At 35.6% G+C, this 19,416-nt stretch overlaps 1 protein-coding gene across 3 annotated transcripts in view; it reads left to right on the top strand.

Annotated features, from left to right (window-relative positions):
* Positions 1-19,416, top strand: part of LOC149772703 (fibroblast growth factor receptor 2-like) — an 80,605-nt gene that overhangs the window by 36,775 nt on the left and 24,414 nt on the right. For all 3 annotated transcript variants that reach the window (XM_089947456.1, XM_089947458.1, XM_089947457.1), the window contains exons 3-7: positions 6,606-6,762; positions 11,748-11,887; positions 14,215-14,247; positions 15,022-15,182; positions 18,655-18,778. In XM_089947456.1, the coding sequence (XP_089803582.1) occupies positions 6,606-6,762; positions 11,748-11,887; positions 14,215-14,247; positions 15,022-15,182; positions 18,655-18,778 (615 nt within the window). The remainder of the gene's footprint in view (positions 1-6,605; positions 6,763-11,747; positions 11,888-14,214; positions 14,248-15,021; positions 15,183-18,654; positions 18,779-19,416) is intronic.

Genomic DNA, 19,416 nt, shown 5'->3' with positions numbered 1-19,416 from the left:
TTATAATTTCATGGTGATTTTTTTTATAATCATATCATTATGTTTTTTATGTTATAGGTGTTGTCTGATGTTGTAAAGTGCTTAGAGCTTCTAAAGATTAGGCGCTATACAAAGTCCTCATTATTATTATTATTATATATGATGTGGATTAAGACACTCTTAGAGATGCAAAGGTTGTTTGTATTTTCAATATCTCCTTCTGTAACAGATTATGGCTTAAATGTGATTATTGACCAGTGGTCATAAACTTGTTTTATACTGTATTCTGTGGTCTAAATGACCACAGTAATATGACAGTAACATCTTAAACAAAATTGGTACTAACAGCTGCTTCCTTGTGCACTTAGCATTAAGGGGTTAGTGTTAGGACTTGTGTCAGGATAATGTGACATGTCTTCAGCATGCTGTTCCAGTGCAAGACATCACTATAAACTGCCACACTGCAGACATCATAGTGATACGACTGAATAATTGTTAAAGCTATGTTAAAAATCCAAATCTCACACACACACACACACACACACACACACACTTTTAACAGGATTATTGGACAATGGCAGGAGATAGTTTAAAGCCCAGTTCTACAAATATTCATAACTATATATATATTAGGGTATTTTATACACAGCAGGCAAAAATATAGTCTACAAGTTGTATGTGTGCACAAAAGTATTTCATTATTTATCTGGGATAATAGTTTCAGAGAGTTTAAATTCTCAAAGTATGAATAGAAATAAATATTGGCTTTTGACATGCCTGTAAAATAGCTTCAGACAAGGAAAGAATAATGAGGAGTGAAATGGAGATAGCAATGGCCATTTATCTGCACACAAAATGGCTTGTTAAATCAGGGTTCATTTTACATCTAGGTAACCTCATGCTTCAAGCTGGCAAACTTTACTATAGACCTTTTTTGGGAAGTCGAATCTGGGTTTAACGCATGCGCAATCAACGTAGGGCAAATTTTAAGCAATTGTCATGAACATAGTATATGTTCGTGAAGAAAGTTTCAAACAAATTTTGAAAGGTTTGATATCTGTACACCCTTCACAGAAATAGTGTTTAAAAATCACGAGTACATAGTTCAGTAACCTGCTTAAAACAGAAAAGTAGATATGAGCACCAGAGATCTTGGAAGCGCTTAATTACGCATATTTGGATGCCACTTTTTGATCTGGGATGCAGAATATCACTGAGGCAAGAGTCCTCCGTACACATTCAATATGTGTGCGGCAGAATTCAAAAACTTGCCAGTCCTGCTTCAGCCACCTGCTTTGTGGGAAAATGTGTTGATGATTTAGCTGTGCTGATATTTACAATGACAGAATTCAGTGACTGAAAGACCCCTTGATGTACATACATGTTGCCATTATAAGAGTACATCAAAAAGAACATGATGCAATAGTGGGCGGCAAGTTCAAAGGCTTTGACTGGCAGCTGGGTGGGAAAAAGTTACTGATATTTACAGTGATTGAATTCAGAGTCAGAAAGACCCAGAGATGCACATGTGGTCATTTATAAAAGTACATCAAATAAACAACTTTAGCTTTCTTTATTGTGTTCATTTCCGAATGTATCGGAATATGTAGTGCATGAGAATGTTGAGACTTATACAAAATGCCATTCGTAAATTTGGGTAAGTATTTTGCGATTAAACGGTAAACTTACGAAGATTGTAACGAGATTCAGAAGAGTGCTAAAGCTGCTAGAATTGATAGTTCGGATAGGACAGTAGCTAAGTGTAAGAAAGTGTGTGATGCCTAGCTTAGTGTTTGGAATAAGTCCTTACTTGGATTGACACTGATGGACGAACAAGAGCTATTTAAGAGGTACATTGACTGACCATACTTTTTTTAAAATGCCCCTCGCCTTAGCCCGGTTAGTTCTAGTTTTGTAGTGAAATGTATTCATCAATACCTCAGTAGCTAGACCTAGTTTTGATATCAATTACGTTGACAAACAAACTCTTGCCCATTCACAAGCACATGTTTTGATAGCTAATTGACCATTAACCCTTTTCTGAGTAAGGTAGCAACTATCAATTTCCTGCATGATATCCTTTGATGATAAAACATACAAACATGTGTTTTAAGATCAGAATCGGTGATCTGGATATATATTAACTGCCTCTTGTACACTAGTTCATCATAAAATTAGTTTGAAACTGTAAGTGAACCAGTAGGCCTAACGGGAAATAATGGCAGACTTAGCCAAGTCTGGGATGTACCAGTTTATTAGATTGTCTCTTTTCGTAAATCATCAGGCAAATATTTTCAGAAAAATATACAAATCATTGAAAGCAAAGCCAAGGTATTGTTTTATTAAAGATTTAACTTTAAAATGCAAATTATGTAGGTCAGAAATGTATGGGACAATGCTATGTTGTGGAATTCGTGAGATGCACTTTTAGGTTCGTGAGATGCACTTTTAGGTCAAAGTTGTTTTCCAACTTGACATGTACATACGAAAATGCGGGGAAAAAAACAGCAAATCCGATACTATTCATTTGCCTAAAATTACTACAAGTATGTATACAAATAAATAAACCATAAATTTGCGATCCTGTCAATATACTGATGTAATGAAGCTATATTATAGTGAGTGATTACATTATGAAAACCTCTCCATCTAAACATGGATACACTCACGTCTGTGTTGATTCTGTAGGAAAGAAGGGACTGCAACGTTTGATGGTGGGACTCCTATTTTTACCAAAATGGGAGTCATGGACTCCTAGTTTTAAAATCCGAGCGAGATCTGAGCAAAAAACGCATCAGAGAGGACCAGGGTAGCGGACAGGATTTGTGGGCCCTATGAAAAATTATCCAGTAGGCCCCAGTGAATCACAAATTGAAACAACGGTGGAACCCCTGACCATTGTGGTCCAGAGAAATTTGTCCTACTCTGTCCGCAGTCCTGGATAGGACTTATAAAGTTGTATTGATCCATTTCTGAAAGGAATGGGGTGGATGGACGATTTTCATTTGTGACCAGAATTACAATTTGTACAAATCTATGTGTATTTAGATGACTCTTCAAGACAATTTACTCGAGAAAACATGAGGGCTTAGAAATCTCTTTGTTGCATATAATTATTTTTCATAGTGGATGGATGCATACAGGTGAACACAGCATCATCGATGCCAACATAATCAGATCCCAAACCCAATCCGAGAAGCCACACGAGTTACACATAGCTGATAGTACTGTAGCAACTGGCTATTGCAAATGTATTGCAGGATGAGCTAACTCGTCATTATTATCCATATTTGTTTATGGAGTTAGCAAAGTAAGTAAAAGAGTTAGCAAGAGAGAGAATTTCTTAGCCAATTCAATGTATCATAAGCTGTTTTGGGATTCACATTCATTCCCATTTAATTTGTTAACTAAATGGCAGACCTTTGAGGAATCTGCTTAACCGATTCAGCCCCGATCCCGTCTGTAGGCGTGATGAGGCTGTACCCTACTTCAAAGCCCTGCAGCATCGAGGCCTTTTAAGATAGACCAACGTGGGTTGTATTAAAAAAAACCCAGACAGATATAGCTCTAAAATGGTATCAAATAATCTGGAAGTTCTAGTTGCACTACAAAATACAGAGAGAAAAAGCTCATTTTTTGGACCCGGTTTTTTTTCACCCAAAATTCGCTCGAGATCGGAATGCGATTTTGTGTCCGGATTTTAGACCTCTTGGCCTCAGATCTAAGGCATACCGGTCTTAACTGAACACAGACAGGTGAACCTTTGCAAAAACTAGGATAAGGTGGGCATTTGGAATAAATTGCAGTCTCCATACGAAAATGATGGGTCTATTAAGCAAAAAAAAAAAAAAAAAAAAGAACTCCAACTTTTACCCTTCTGCTCATGCGCAAGCAAAATAACCAATGGAAATTGATGTTTCTAATACAACTAAGCATTATTCTCATGGATAATCTGTTGAAAACCGCTGTATTATGATGTGTTCAGAAATAGCACCCCAAATCTCATTCCTACGCACATTTCAGACAAAAATGACAAAAACCTCTGGGGCCGAATGAGTTAATATGTGATGTGTCACCTTTGGTGTTCATTGTTTGCTGCTAATTAGACAAGTTAACATGTTTATTTTCAGATTATTCATTACCATGCAATCATAAGATGGGGGTGGGCGAAGTTAAGATGAGAGTCACAATGCAGTGACATAAAGCAATAGATATATTTATTGTTAAAAATACTTGATGAAAACATACATTTCAAGTTTTATACTTGTGGGCTGGCATATTATTGTTTACTGCTATCTGCGACGATCTGTAATGACAAATGTTCTATTCTTTTGTTTTTTGGGAGGGTGCTGTCCCTGTTGATCTTTTCAGACCATTTGGGGAGGCCCTCCTGCCCTACTTGTGGATGTTTTGTGCTGTATTCTTTTTATTTATTTTATGTTTTACCATCTTCTGTACACATATAATTGGATATATATATATATATTTTTTAAATTGAATATTTGATGGAACTGTTTGAGGCATTCATCGTCTTCTAGGATGGAAGTTCTATTCATGTAAGAAGTGTAGGTCACTCGAGTTGCCCAACGTCAAATGCGCATGACCATACCGGATGTGGCTATGGGATAGGTTTGGGCAGCTAAAATACTATCTGAAAATGATCTGTATATATTCGCTTACAAGTCAGTCCAGTTGCAAACAGCAAAGACCCTGATCTGCCATTACTTAATGTGGTAGCAGATAAGGGTTCATCTTGTTTGTTTTTCAGATTACTACTGACAAACTGCAAGGACCCAGATCTGCCATTGCCTTGTACTATAGCAGATCTGGGTCCGTGCAGTCTTTATTCAGATTCATGTATGGTATTGTCCGTTTTCTTTGCAAGTTGAGGCAAACACCGGATGTTTTTTGTTCAACAATCTATGAGTATTTAGGGTGCTTCTATTCATGGGTTGTCAAGCAAAACAAGGATCCTTACTGTGTAGCCTGGCAAACCAGTTTTATTTTTCTTTTCAAACTCTTAGTGTCCACATACCTTCAAGGTATGTTATAATACACTTCATGAACTTGAACATGGTTGCAAACTACTTTTCTTTCAACATGGCAGTAGAAGTTGGGATCATTTTTTGAATGGGTCAGCTTTGGGTATATTGACTGATGTTTGCATTAAATTAGAATTCATTTCAGTTCATTACAGCCAAGGTATAGACTGTTCAGCTAAAGAGACAAGTTGAAAGGCATTTGTGGGCTTTTTGTATGCTTTGGATTATTAACATAGCTTTAACAATTTTATTCACGTTGCTATGATGTCTTCAGTGTGGCAGTTTATAGTGATGTTTAGCACGGTGGCATCATGTGAAAGACATGTAGCATCATATCCCACCTAGTCACGTTATCCCGACACCAGGCCAACCAGTCCTAGCACTAATCTCTTAATGCTGAGTGCCAAGCAAGACAGCTGCTAGTACCATTTTTATAAATCTCTGCATGACCTGGCCAGGGTTTGTATCCAGAGACAGAAACTTTAACCACTTTGTCCACCAGAATGGTGTTGACTTTTTATCATCACACCAAATGATGATATAAGTGATATCATGATATTCATATAGTAACACATAATGAATCATTGTTGTTCAGAGTGTGATTCCCAAATGACAGCTTGGATTTTTTTTACTTTAAGGCCTTGGTTTGGGTTTTTCACAGCACCTTAACACAAGTAGGTTATTTAGTACTGAGACAATTGGAATAAAGTGACATGTCAAAGGACATGTCATGATAACTGACCCAGGATGGTACAGTTGTAAGATTTGAACGTGGACCCTTTTGATCATGAGTCTGGCGTGTTAACCAGTGAACCAACATGGCTCCAGCAGACTTTAAGGCAATCATGTATAGATTTCATAATTATATATACACACTTTGAGAGGGGATCTAACGTTTTTATCAAGACTTCTTTATGATCGCCATTTATGTTTAATCCTCAGCGTACTAGCTCACTATGCATACAGTGACTTAAGTATATTGGACAGATGGGGTGCTTCGCCTGCCACTTTATTTTCACTAAATCTGCAGTCTCACTTAAAATCTTGTTATATCCACGTCTTACTTCTAAAGGGAGACACTGATCTTATGATCGATACAAGTAGCATTTTAATATTGAATTAGATGCAGTTTCTGTCTGGGTTCTGGTAGTATCATCCAGGGTTGTCTCCCTTTTTTGTCTTCCTTCTGTTAAAGACAGGTTGAGATTGACCTTTTAGAGGTTACCTTTAACAAAGTTTGATTAACCCAGTTATTTCCACCACTTGTAAATTTAGTTCCAAATGTTGTACGAAAATGATAGCTCCTTTTTCCCATCTTTAATGATCAGATCAGAATCCCTTTTTTGAAAATTTGATGAACAGATGTTAATGTACATGCATGAATTTATAAGGCTGAATGGGGCACCTAGTTTACCCATGTACATTCTTCTTGTTAATTTATATTTTGTGTTGCTGAAAGATGGCAGCACTACATCCATTTTTCTAATTGTACTTTCCCATTCAGCCTCGCTACCAAAGACATGTTTACAATGGAGGCAATTCTTTTTACCCAGGTTTCAGTGTATATCATAATTTCTCTTTCAGAATCTAAGGCCCCCACATTGGCTCAGAAGCCACTCAAGGAACAGATTCACTTAGTCAACACAACCGTGAAGTTAGTCTGTAAAGTGAAGGGGAAGCCAAGACCTTTTCTTAACTGGTTCAAGGATGGAGTCCTTTTGGATGAGAGAGAAAATGGAAGGTGAGGTGGAGTCAGCTTGGTCTTGGTACAGTCATTTAACTTATCTGGATTGTTGTAGAAACATTTAAGTCACATTGCAAGAAAATTTGTGCAAATTTAGTGGAAAAAAATTACTGAGGAAAGTATAAATTCAAGAAGAGTCATTTGTTGCTAATTGATGGAACAGAAAATATATTGTTTTGAAAATTTCTTTCATTTTTCTTGCTAGTACCACTTTTCCTCACTATAAGATCCGTCATTCATTTTTCTTGCTAGTACCACTTTTCCTCACTATAAGATCCGTCATTATAACATTGTTCTGGTTATAAATAGTGCATGCTAATGGCTATGGATCCCATTTTATTAAATGGCAGTACAGATATCTATATGTATTATGTACTTCATCATAAACTGTGCCCACTACATGGCCGTATACTGTGGCTCCCATAAACCGCATTATTTTGAGGGAGTACTTATAATGGACTTTATTATAAGGCAGTCTCACTGTACAATAATATATTCTGACTCCCATAGACAGAATTATAATGAGGCGATACTTGTAATGTACTTTGTTTTAAGGAAGACTCACTGTATGGTCATATGTTTTGACTCCCATATACAGTTTTGTGAGGGAATACTTGAAATGTAATTTGTAATGAGGCAGTCTCACTCTACGACTCCCAATGACAGAATTATAGTGAGGGAGTACATGTAATGTACCTTGTTGTAAGGTGGTCTCACTATAAGGTAAAATGCTTATGGTTTCCATGGACAATATTTTAATGAAGGAGTCCTGTGATGCACCTTGTTATAGGGCACTATACTATGACTCCTCTGGACAACTTTATAGTGAGATATTACTTGTAATGTACCTGGTTATAAGGCAGTCTCACTATATAGTATTATAATGAAGTTGTACTGTTTGTATCCTATAGTTCATAAGGTGGTTTCACAACATTACAATAAGGGAGTACTGTATATGTATGTGTATATGCAGTTTTATCTACAAATGGCTTCATGCAAGTCATTTGACTCATCAAGGCAAAAAACATTGAGTCAGAATCCAAACCTACGAGTGTTGTTCTAGCCAGTGATCAGTTTTCAGTAGTTTTTAAAATATAATTACATTGTCTAATACACAACGTAAATATTAGTTATATAATGTGACTAAAGCCAATAAGGCAATTCCCTTGCCAGAAGCATCTGAACATTATATAGTTGTTAAAAAGCTTGTTGAAGGTTTTATCAGAAGCAATCTGAGCATAATTGACATGGCGTTTGTTGTTGGCTATGTCAGTGCTTTCATCTGCCATTGCTGTCACAAATGACGAATTTTGCATGTCACGTATAAGACTATCCTCAATATATGCTTGATAGGTGCTCCAGTAACTCTGAACAGGTAGTAGCCGAGTCATACTGATTGGCAGAATTCTTCAAAATGCCAATGGTGTCTATTTCTTCAGCCGCTAAGTCGTGTATTAAATTAAGAAGAGATTTGTATTTTAAAAAGGGATGTCTTTTCTACACTTGGCCAGTGTACACATTTGCGCTTTCACTGTTATGTCTTGTTTGGAAGAATGTTTTTGTAACCTTGCATTCAGGTCTGTCTTGTGTTGTGGACCTTCAGTCAGCAGTTCGTGTTCCAGACCTGCCAACCCTGATGAGTCCGTCTCAGTAAGGCAGCTGATTTTTTTCTGCAAGACTGATCAGTTTTCAGTAAGGTGTAACAGAATATCAATAACTGCTATTGTAAAGCTGGAACACATAATTAAAAGTTTGACGCATTGACGATATACATTATGTTCAACTGAGAAGTTTGTAAAGTACACGTAGACTTTATTTACCACTAGTACAGTTGCACAAACTCTAGTTCCAAACCCTATGCAGCTCAGTGGCTTGTTGCTATCTCTCAGCTTGACAAATTCTTGGAAATTCTTTCCTTTTCACATGACGACGGCAATCATATCTCCCACCACGAGACATACTCAGGTTGGCATGTCCAGTAAACACAATTGTGTCCTTTCCAGCTTTTATTTCAAGAATCTGAATACTCATATTTATTCTTCCATGTTGATTAATAACACTTTTTCTAGAAGCTTATTTTCCCTTTCGTCATAAACATGCATAACTTTCTGGACGCCATTTTTAAAAATTCTGTAATCAACAGTTTGATCATGCAGATGCTTCTCATGAACAAATATGTGCAGTTTTAAGTGTTGTAAAGATAGTCTGGTTCCCTGACTAATTTCACTAATTCTAAGATGAAACCCGGATCAAAAATAAAACACAGATCAGCCAGTTATCCGGATTTTTCGGCAACCATCATTTTTCCATAGTTTTTGCTAGTATGTCGTAAGTCCGTATTTTAAGGGTAATTTTCATAAATAAGACGTATGGCAAAATCGTAAGAGTTGGCAGGTATGGTGTTATGGCACCCCATCATGCCTTGCCAGTGTAATATTCTGAAAGTTATTATTTTTTTGCACATTTGGTCATCCTGGTTTTTTTAGCCTCTGTACAAATATGGCAATTTATAAAGGTGTCTTAACTGTCAAATTCTTCAAGCGACTTCTTTTTGAAAAAGTTGCCAGCTTTGTTTTCAACCATTGCTGCACATATTATGTTTTATCTTACGAGTAACCGTTATCTCATCTTTGGATGATAAAGGCTCCACCGGTTGGAAAACAATACTGCAGAGATCTTGGAAATGATTAATCACGCGTATTTGGACGCAAAATTTTTTTATACCTGGGATGCAGAAAATTGCTTATACAGGAGCCCTCTGTAGGTACACATTTGCAGGATGGCAAATTCAAGGACTTGCCAGTCCTGCTTCAACCATCTGCTGAGTGGGAAAATGTGTTGATCAAATGATCGTTTTAGCTGTGATATGTACAATGAGAAAATTCAGTGGCTGAAAGACCCCCAGATGTACATGTTGTCATTATATGAGTACAACTGAAGAACATGACCCAATAGCTTGGCGGCAGGTTCAAACACTTCACTAGCTGCAGAGTGGTGGGAAAATGTACTGATATTTACAGTGGCTGAATTCAGAGACAGAAAAAAAACAAGTGATGTACTTTTGTGTTGTACATCAAATGAACAACTTTACCTTTCATTATTGTGTTCATTTCCAGGTGTAGCCGAATAAGCAGTGCATGTGACCTCAAAATCAAGACATGTTGAGAGTTAGACAAAATGATGTTTGCAAATTTGGATAAGTATTTTGGGGCAAATTGGTGAAGACTAACGAGATTCACCAGAGTGCTTGAAGTTGCTAGAACTAATATTTCACATGGAACACTATGCGTGATGCTTAGCTTAGCTTAGTGCATGGAATAAGATGTTTCCTTGGCCTGATACAATTCACAGGTGCTCAACACGAGCTTGATGTTGAAAAAAGGAACATAATAATCTGAAGGAAAAAAATTTGACTCTTGGGACAAGTGCAAGCACTGAAAAGAGCTACATGTACCGTGTTTGTGACTCCCTTTAATACATCCCTTTAATTACGGAACAGTTGTGATGCAGAAGTAAGATTTTACTTATCAGTAACAAGATTCAACTTAGTAATCCTGTTCCATACAAGAATTAGACGTTGTCTTCTTCACTGCACATACATTATATATATATATATATATATATATATATATGTATGTGTGTGTGTGTGATTCTGTTTTCAAAATAGGTAATCTATGCGGCACCAATGTCAGTGCTGAAATCTGATGAGATCGGACTTGTCTCAGTAGTAAAAATTTGCAAAAATTGCATGTTTCGGAGCCCGTAACATCGGTTTGGTTCAATGCTGAAAAGTCAGTGATGGCTTGATGAATAGAAAAATGTCTTGGGAGTAAAACAAGCCATATAGTATGGACGTGTGCCTTTGAAGACGGAAAAAGCAGAAGGAAATCGAGGGTCATAGGTGGATCAATGTATTTGGAAGTTACATACCTTCTCTCTTACATAGTATGATAGAGAGGGTCCTATGTCAGAACAGATCATGGGGGTAATATAAGGTATCTTTGTCCCTCAGTATGATTTTTTCCGTTCAGATTTTTGTTTTTTTCTTCTCAACATCAAGCACACATCAAGCACTTGTAACATAATTCACTTTCACTGGAATGGACAAACAAGAGTTATATGCTAGTGGTGTGAAGAAATTAGAAAATTAAACTCAGTGGCAACCACTGGTTCTACTCGTCTGGAAATTTAGCCACTTTAGGTATACCCAATATGCTTCTAGTAGGGGACTGCAACTTTTGCTGGTGGGACTTCTAGTTTTAAAATTCTAGCGAGACCTCTACAGTATTATCATCGGTCGGTCATAAATGTGGTCCAAAAGATAACTTCGTTTGTTTTGGATTTATTTTAATTATTTTTGCCATGGATGTCATTTTCAGTTGAATGCTTGACAGTATATTGGAACAACGCAAACCATAAAATTGAGCAAATGGAAATTGTTGCTTCATTGCATGACAAAGGTGCACATAAAATAATACTTTCTCGTGAGAATCACTCAAAATCACTTGTTTATTTTCCACCTCTTTCTTGGGTATGGTGATTATATGGTTCTAACATCCTGTTGCTACAAATGATGTGACAGTTACAGGTCATATAAGGTCAGCTCCAGGCTCCACACTCAGTTTTAACCCTATGTGTTATGATAACACTAGCATAAGAAACTGAAGTGTGCATGTTTTTGATTTTGGGAGAGTTGTAATCTAGCCATTAAAGTAGTTAGACCAAACCTTAATTTATTTTAATCAACAAACATAATGTTGGGGTACATCAATTTATCTACTAGCGATGATTTTTAGACCGAACCTTTGTGGTTTTTTTTTGTTAATGAGTAAAATGTAACACAGGTGTGCATTGTCTGGCAACTATTTTAGTGCGTCAAATTGGAAAAGTCTGCATTTGATGCATGATGCATGGGTAGATCAAACACTGCTATATGTAATTTTTTAGAAAGTGTTTTTATATTGTTTGTATATTGTCTTTAGGTACACCATTAACCGTTTTTCCCTGGTCATACAAAACATTCAGAAGACAGATGCTGGGGTGTTTGGATGTCGGGCACAAAACCAGTATGGGGAATCGTGGGGAAATGCAACAATTCGAGTTGTGGAAGAGAAGCCTTCAGGTAGGGGCAGATAATTACCATTTGTGATAGTACTGTGAGGTCCCAAAAATAAAAGCTTGGTTGTAGTAGAGTGTGATTGGGATAATGTCAGTACTAGTTGACTGTTTTAAAAAATTACCTTTTTTTATCCAGGTTGTGATAATATTTCAGAGGATTTGTTGTTGTTGTTGTGGGGTTTAACGCCATTTTTCAGCATTCGATAGGCTATACATGGCGGCTAGTATTAATGTTGGAGGAAGAACCCAGGAAAACCCTGGGAAGACCCACTGACCCATGAGAAGCTACTGGCAAGCTTTTTCACATACCCACATTGGCTGAATGCTAAACTCGATCCCACACAGAGGTGAGATGGCAGTGATCCGTAACGGAGAGCGCTTTAGACCACTCGGCCACTCAGGACCCCTATTTCAGAGGAAAAAAATACAGCACAGTTGGTATTTTTTTCTTCATATGTGATAAAAAGTTACAGGATTGGATACATTAAAACTTGTGCTGGTGGAGTTGGTCAAGGTACTTTCAGTTTGTATGTTTATTCTAACAAGTTCAGTTTGTAATTGTGTTATTAATAAAAGACAAAAAACACATCATTAACAGGAAAGCAAGCTACTAATTACTGTGAATATGCATCGATATGCTGAATAAAATATTACTGCATTTCAGATGGGGTTGTTTACTCGGCAAGGAAATTAGATCTGATTTTCATAGGTCTTGCAAAGTTCCAAGAAAACTTTTATTGTTTTTTTGTAATGAATTTGGGTCATCATAGATAATGTCGTGTTGAAATCCTTATTATGTGTGTTTTCCTTGGCATTCTTACTAAATTGATTCGTGTTTGCTTGATTCTTTACAGCTGCCAAAATTAAGTATTTTTTTCTTATGAAACATGAATAACAAGAGTTGATTGTGAACAAAGCATTTTGGAATGTCCAGGAAATTTAGTGTCTTTTTATTATCTCTCCATCCCCCTGCATCATGTTTATGGAGGGACGTAGGTTATTGAAAGATGACCGGGGATTTGGTGTTTTCGAGTCTATTCAGAAATAGCTTTCAAAATGTGTTTCCTACTCAATTTTCAGGCAAAAATGGCAAAAAGCTCCAGGGGTTAATGTGTTAATGGAACCATCATTTTCGTATGGAGACCGCAATTTATTCCAAATGTCCACCTTATCCTAGTTTTTGCAAAGGTTCACCTCTCTGTGTGCAGTTAAGACCGGTATGCCTTAGATCTGAGGCCAAAAGGTCTAAAATCCAGACACAAAATTGCATTCCGATCTCGAGCGAATTTTGGGTGGGAAAAAAAACGGGTCCAAAAAGTGAGGTTTTTCCCTCTGTATTTTGTAGTGCAGCTAGAACTTCCAGATTATTTGGTATAATTTTAGAGCTATATGTGTCTGCTTTTTTTTAATACCACCCACTTTGATGTATCTTAAATGACCTTGATGCTGCAGACGGGATTGGGGCCGAATCGGTTAAGAAGGACTTGATAAGCTGAAATTTGGTATGAGGCCTTACCTTAAGAAGACCATGGCCTATTTTCATACCAGAATTTGATAGATTTATGAAACCTTTTACAATTCTGTTTCTGTTCAGTAACTTTTGAAGAACTTCATGGATTGAAATTAAGTTTGGAATGTGGCTTTACATGATATATAAAAAAACAGGTAAAATGTCATTTTCACCATTTTCTGGCAATGTTTTATGCGCTTGTTTGATACGAATATAATTTCCAATGATAATGTTAGAAGCACTTTATGGATTGAACCCAAATTTTGGCTTATGGCTTTTTAGAAAGAAGACAATGCCAATAGATTTTTTGACTGTTTTCAGGCAAAATTTGATGGAATTGTTGTCCATGTTAAACTTCCCATTAATTGCATTCTATGGGTTGCATATGTTTTTTTTAGCTTTCGATTTTGTGGTTTTAATGCCATTTTTCAGTACATAGTGGTCAGTATGTCTGGTGGAGAAAGAGCAATGGGAAGCTGCTGGCAAACTTTTTTGATGGTAGAGTTGGGACTTGAACCCACGTGGACAGAGGTGTGACTTCAGTGATCTGTAAAACCAGAAAGGGGAGCACCTTGGGTCACTCAGCCACTCGGGGGGGCCCATCAGTTGCATATAGAAACCTTTATAATTTCCTTAATATTTTTGGTACTTTTGTTTCATGATTTTGGTCAAATATACTTTGTGTATTATATTGTATTGTTTAGAAATTACATTTTTTTGTTTCGGCTGGTGAAAAATTAGGATTGCAATATTTTGATGCATAGGTTTATGCATGACAGAATGCAATAATTAAAAATAATTTTGTCCCATTTGTATTTCAGATCAGTACAAAGACCAGCTCAAGGGGCAGGAAGGTAAGTGCAAGTGTTGTGAATTACTTTATCAATGCACTTGGCAACCACAAATTTAAATAACATAAGGAATCTTGATTAAAATTTGTTTTGATAATCATGATAAGAAGGTTTCAGGCAAAATCCAGAAAAGATAGATGAAATAAACGTTAGGCTTGAAATCATTGAATTGATATGTTAAAACCAGACATTTATGAGTTATTTGTGCTGAAATGTAATGTTGATCTGGTTTGGTCATTGATAGAGTAATAGGTGCTGAGAATAAAAACAACAGTCTCTTCAAAAATTAGTAGAGATTGCTTATTACATTTTGGGATAAAACATTTTCTCTGTGGAATGTTGAAGTTTAATTTCCACTGAACAAGTTCTGAATTTGGTATATATTTCTATGTCTTCAGTACTTTTAATTGGTTATGACATTTATTTGCTTGGTCTCTTGAAGAAGATAAGCCCAGTTGTAGTGTTTAATGGCCCGATTCATTGAAGTCAATAGCAGAATGGCAGTCTTGCAAATAACAAAGAAAGAAAGAAAGAAAGAAACTTAAAGTTTCATAAAATCATGCACATGTACAAAAACATTTATAAATATAATATATGAATTTGGATTGAACATTTCTAGTTTATAATGTTGATAAAATCCCTGCCCATCTTTAGTGAAAAGTTATAAACAAAAATTGCCCTATAATGTTATGTCAGGAATAGCAATTTTACTATTAGATGTCAGTGCAAGAGCAATTAAAACATTTTCAGTTTTCCTTGAAAAATTTTGATTTACAGGTCCACCCATATTTTCACCAAATAAAGATGTTTCACACTATGTAGCAAGGCCAGCTACACAGGATATCCAGTTAGACTGTGATGCTCGTGGGTATCCTTTTCCAGCAATCACATGGCTTAAAGATGGTGTAAAATCTGACTGTGATGATGAAGATTCCAGTGTATGAATTCATTTTTTTTGTTAATTATAAATTCACTATAAAATGCCCATTATCTAGACTCTCAGGAGAGACGATTTTTGTTTGCAGATAATTAAAGCTATAATTATGTCCACCTTAATAATGTTTATAAAGCATGTTATTGTTACCTTACTAGGCAAAAGTTTGATACCTAATTTCATTCTAGTTTACTTATTTCCTCTGTTTGACTGTCAATTTTTCAGTTCTTAGCTGTTTGTTAATGAATACAGATGTAAGAATACTCGATTATGTCATAAAATTGTGAAAGCCAAGGTACATGGACGTTGTATCATTCAGTTACTCATTTCTAGTCTCAATGATTGATGATGCAGAATAACTGGTGTCACTGTAATCAGAGCTTTAATGTATACACTTTAAGCCCAAAAAAGAATGTCAGTCTTACAGCTGCAGATTTCAAGTTATTATGAGTAATTTTCCTTGTAGATTCATTTATGAAGGAGTGTCGTGGGTTCAAACCCCAGCTGAGTCATAACAAAGACTTTAAAAAATGTTAGTATTAGCTACCTCGCTTGGCGCTCAGCATTAAGAGGTTAGTGTTTGGACTGGTTGGCCTGGTGTCAAATTAATGTGACTGGGTGGGACATCATGTTACATGTCTGCGGCATGATTCCCCAGTGCGAGACATCACTATAAACTGCCATACTGCAGACATCACAGTGATACAACTGAAAAATTGTTAAAGCCACTTTAAAAATCACAATTACACACACACACACACACACACACAAAAACACACATACTACAGATATGTATCACAGTACAAAACGTTTAATACACTATATGTATTGTATTGCAGTTTAAAACTTTGAATACACAATATGTATTGACAATACACATATCCTGCTATCTTAGCATGTTTATTTTTAAATTGTTTTGTTTGCCAGTCTTGAGCAGTAGTGTTGTTTACCAAGCAAGATAAAAACAAATGGGAATGTGGTTATTACCACAGATGTATCATTCGATTACAGTAGCACAAATCCATATTAATTTTCAAAGTTAAGAATAAATGTTGCTCGCAGTATTTTGAATCTTTCAGGTAAGAGGAATACCAAAGACCTAAATTGAAATCCATTACAAAATGATGATTTTAGAACACCATTACCGCCAGACAAGTACAGTTTAAAAATCACATGCTTTCTCTGGTTCTGTTTTATGGAATTAACACCCCTATAACAGTTAGATCAGAAAGAAATCAGTTTTGAAGAAAATTGTATAGCCATTATCTTTAAAGGCAGTTTTTATTGAAATACGTGCAACCCAGTTATCTCTGTTAATGCATATCATGTACACTGCTTTTATTCGTAATTAATGTATATTGAGAGCTTCAGTGGAGAATAATGTTTTATACCTTCATGATGTACAATGGTGTTTATTCTTAATTGTGCAAAATTAAGACTAAAACATGTAGCCACATAAATCATTATGGTTATGCCCAGTCATGTGTAATAGACTGGTTCCTAGTTTTTTTTTTTCTTTACAGAATTTTGATTTGATAATATTTACATCCAGTGGTATGTGATAGACTGATTCATCCTGTTTTTCTTTAACACAATTTTGATATGATAATATTTACATCCAGTCATATGTGATAGACTGATTTATACTGTTTTTCTTTTGTTTAACATTATGTTGATGTGATAAGTTGGCCTTTTGCTGGAATTTGTTTAAAAATGTCTCATTGAACCAATATAGTCGATTATCATGTCACCATGTAATATCAGTCTGCACCAGTTCATTTGTGTATTGATCCAGCTCTGCTTCCCTTGTACATTTACTTGTATAAAATGTAAGATTTATTTAGTAGTCAGAAATTTAAAATTTATTTACTAATCTAGAATCTTTGGGTGATGTGAATCTCTTTTTTGATAACATTTGCTATGGGTTAATGCAAGATAGTACGGTGAAACTTACAGTTCTTCTGATCTACTATAGGAGTTGCGGTTTCTCATTTAGCATGCTAGATCCAAAACAGAGTCTGTTTGGCCCAGGTAGTCTAACTATCATGTCTTGGAACTAAATAAATTGCTATTGTTGTGCTGTAAAAGCTTTATGACAATATATTTCCACGTTGATCTTGATATTTTGAGTTTGGCAAGTTTCTGATTTCCAGACCTGCAGATACAGGACTGTTGTAATACCATGTAAACTGCAATCAAATTTTTAATTGAAAATGAATATAATTTCACACAATAGTTTCCAATCAGATTGCATCTTTTAAACCTGATTAAGCCCAGAGACCATTGGCTGATCACATAGGGGCCAAATTTAAGGGGGACAGTTGTATTCACTGTACCTCCTTTGGCTGTAATGGAATTAATTCATAATGCCATAAATCTGGATAAAGCCAATAATAATAATAATAATAATATTATTATTATTATTATTATTATTATTATTATTATTATTATCTTTAAAGAATGTAGCACAATTAGTACAAAAACTAATTTCCCTTGTGCTTAGTAATGAGTCTGTAATAGCATGCTTTTATTAAAAGATTTTGCTGGCTGTCTCCATTTGCAACATGGAGACTTGTCTGAGGTTTTGTGGTAATGACTTGTTACTAATGGGATAAGTTGTGTAATTGTTACATAACCTCTTCAAGGTAAGTAAGGCTTGGGTCCAATCTAAATAACACCTCACACAAATAGGACTAATTTGCAGGACTTTCACATTAATATTTCTGGCAGGGAATATGGCCTTGCAAATTAAAAACATTCCCTCAGCCAAGCCAGAGTTGCTATTTAAACTTCATTCTCATGCATTTATCAATTGTTTTCTGCATAAAAAGTAGGATGAATGCATTAGTTTACAAGTGGAGGAAGCCAAAGAGACAAAGAGGAGTAATTTTTTATGAGATTGCTTCATGTTGGCTGTGTTAGCATTAGTATATGCATGCCAGATTTGTTACATGAAGGCTCACATAAAGCAGCTGATTTCAAGACTGTCCATATCTTACAGATGCATAAAGACTATCACTGCAATTTTTTTATTATTTTATTCAAGAATTCCTTAAAAATTTATTCAGCAGTATTTTCCCACTTGAAATAACCATCCAAAACAAGACATCTTTCATGTGTCCATATCATCATTGTAGAATTAAGCAGAAATAAAATGAACCAGGCTGAAAGACTTTATCAGATTATTAAAGCACTGATTCATTGTAGGTGTGTGCAAATTGTTGATATTATCTGAATCCATGTAATGGCCTTATTTTACTCTGGTATTGTTATAACATATTTTACTGCAGCTTGACATAATCTTTGGCAAAATAGAGATAGTGATGAGCTTACAAGGATTGCCATATGAAACTGATGTTATTTTGAGACATCACATGCTGTAACAACGCAAAATTGTCTTGTAGTTTCAGTATCAATCTGTAATACCTCCGATTACAGTGTCTTTCAGACTTGTATAATATTTGTTTCTTTTGCAGTGTGAAATTGAGGGATTTAAATTGAAAATAAATAACCTGATTTTGAAAGATGCTGGCAACTACACTTGCATTGTGGAGAATAGATTTGGACACATTTCATGGTCATTTACAGTGGATGTTCTTCGTAAGTGTTTACTCGCTATAAAGTCGTCATTTTGGGGGCATTGTGTATATTAGTCTGCTGTGGATTTATTTTACAATCATGGTTCCAATTTTCATGATTTTGTAACCGTTGTTTTTTTTTTCTTCCAAAGATGTGCATCTCAGATTTTGCCTAAGGTATATGTTGTCTTAAAAGCGAAGATATTCATTTGGTATTGAAATTCATAGTTTTAGGTAGACAATAAAATCTTTGAAAATTGTGACACCATTCATAAAAATGAATTCACTGCATCTGTTCATACATTTCTACCTTAAACAGGCATCCACTTTTAGACCAGCATCCATTTCCTCCCTTACTCTGGCATCCATTTCTTCCTTAACTCTTTCATCACTAAGTAACTTTGGGGGCATGGAGTCCTCTGCACTAAGTAACTTTGGAGTTGTAAAGCAAAATGACTTGTGGATTTTGAAATAACATAACTTTGCCAATTTTAAAGATATCTGGCTGGATTAGGTGTCAAAATCAAGGTTAAAATCAAATTTTATGAATAATTGACTAAAATATGCATATCTATTACAACTGTTAAAATACATGTGCAAACAGGTAACACAACAGATAAAATACAAGTAATTATCTATTTACTTCTTAGAAAACTTAGA

Source organism: Sinohyriopsis cumingii, unplaced genomic scaffold (assembly GCF_028554795.1).
Source record: "Sinohyriopsis cumingii isolate HCF-2022 unplaced genomic scaffold, ASM2855479v2 utg001237l, whole genome shotgun sequence".
In the NCBI taxonomy this organism is placed as follows: domain Eukaryota; kingdom Metazoa; phylum Mollusca; class Bivalvia; order Unionida; family Unionidae; genus Sinohyriopsis; species Sinohyriopsis cumingii.
This window is presented reverse-complemented; position numbering and strand designations above follow the sequence as displayed.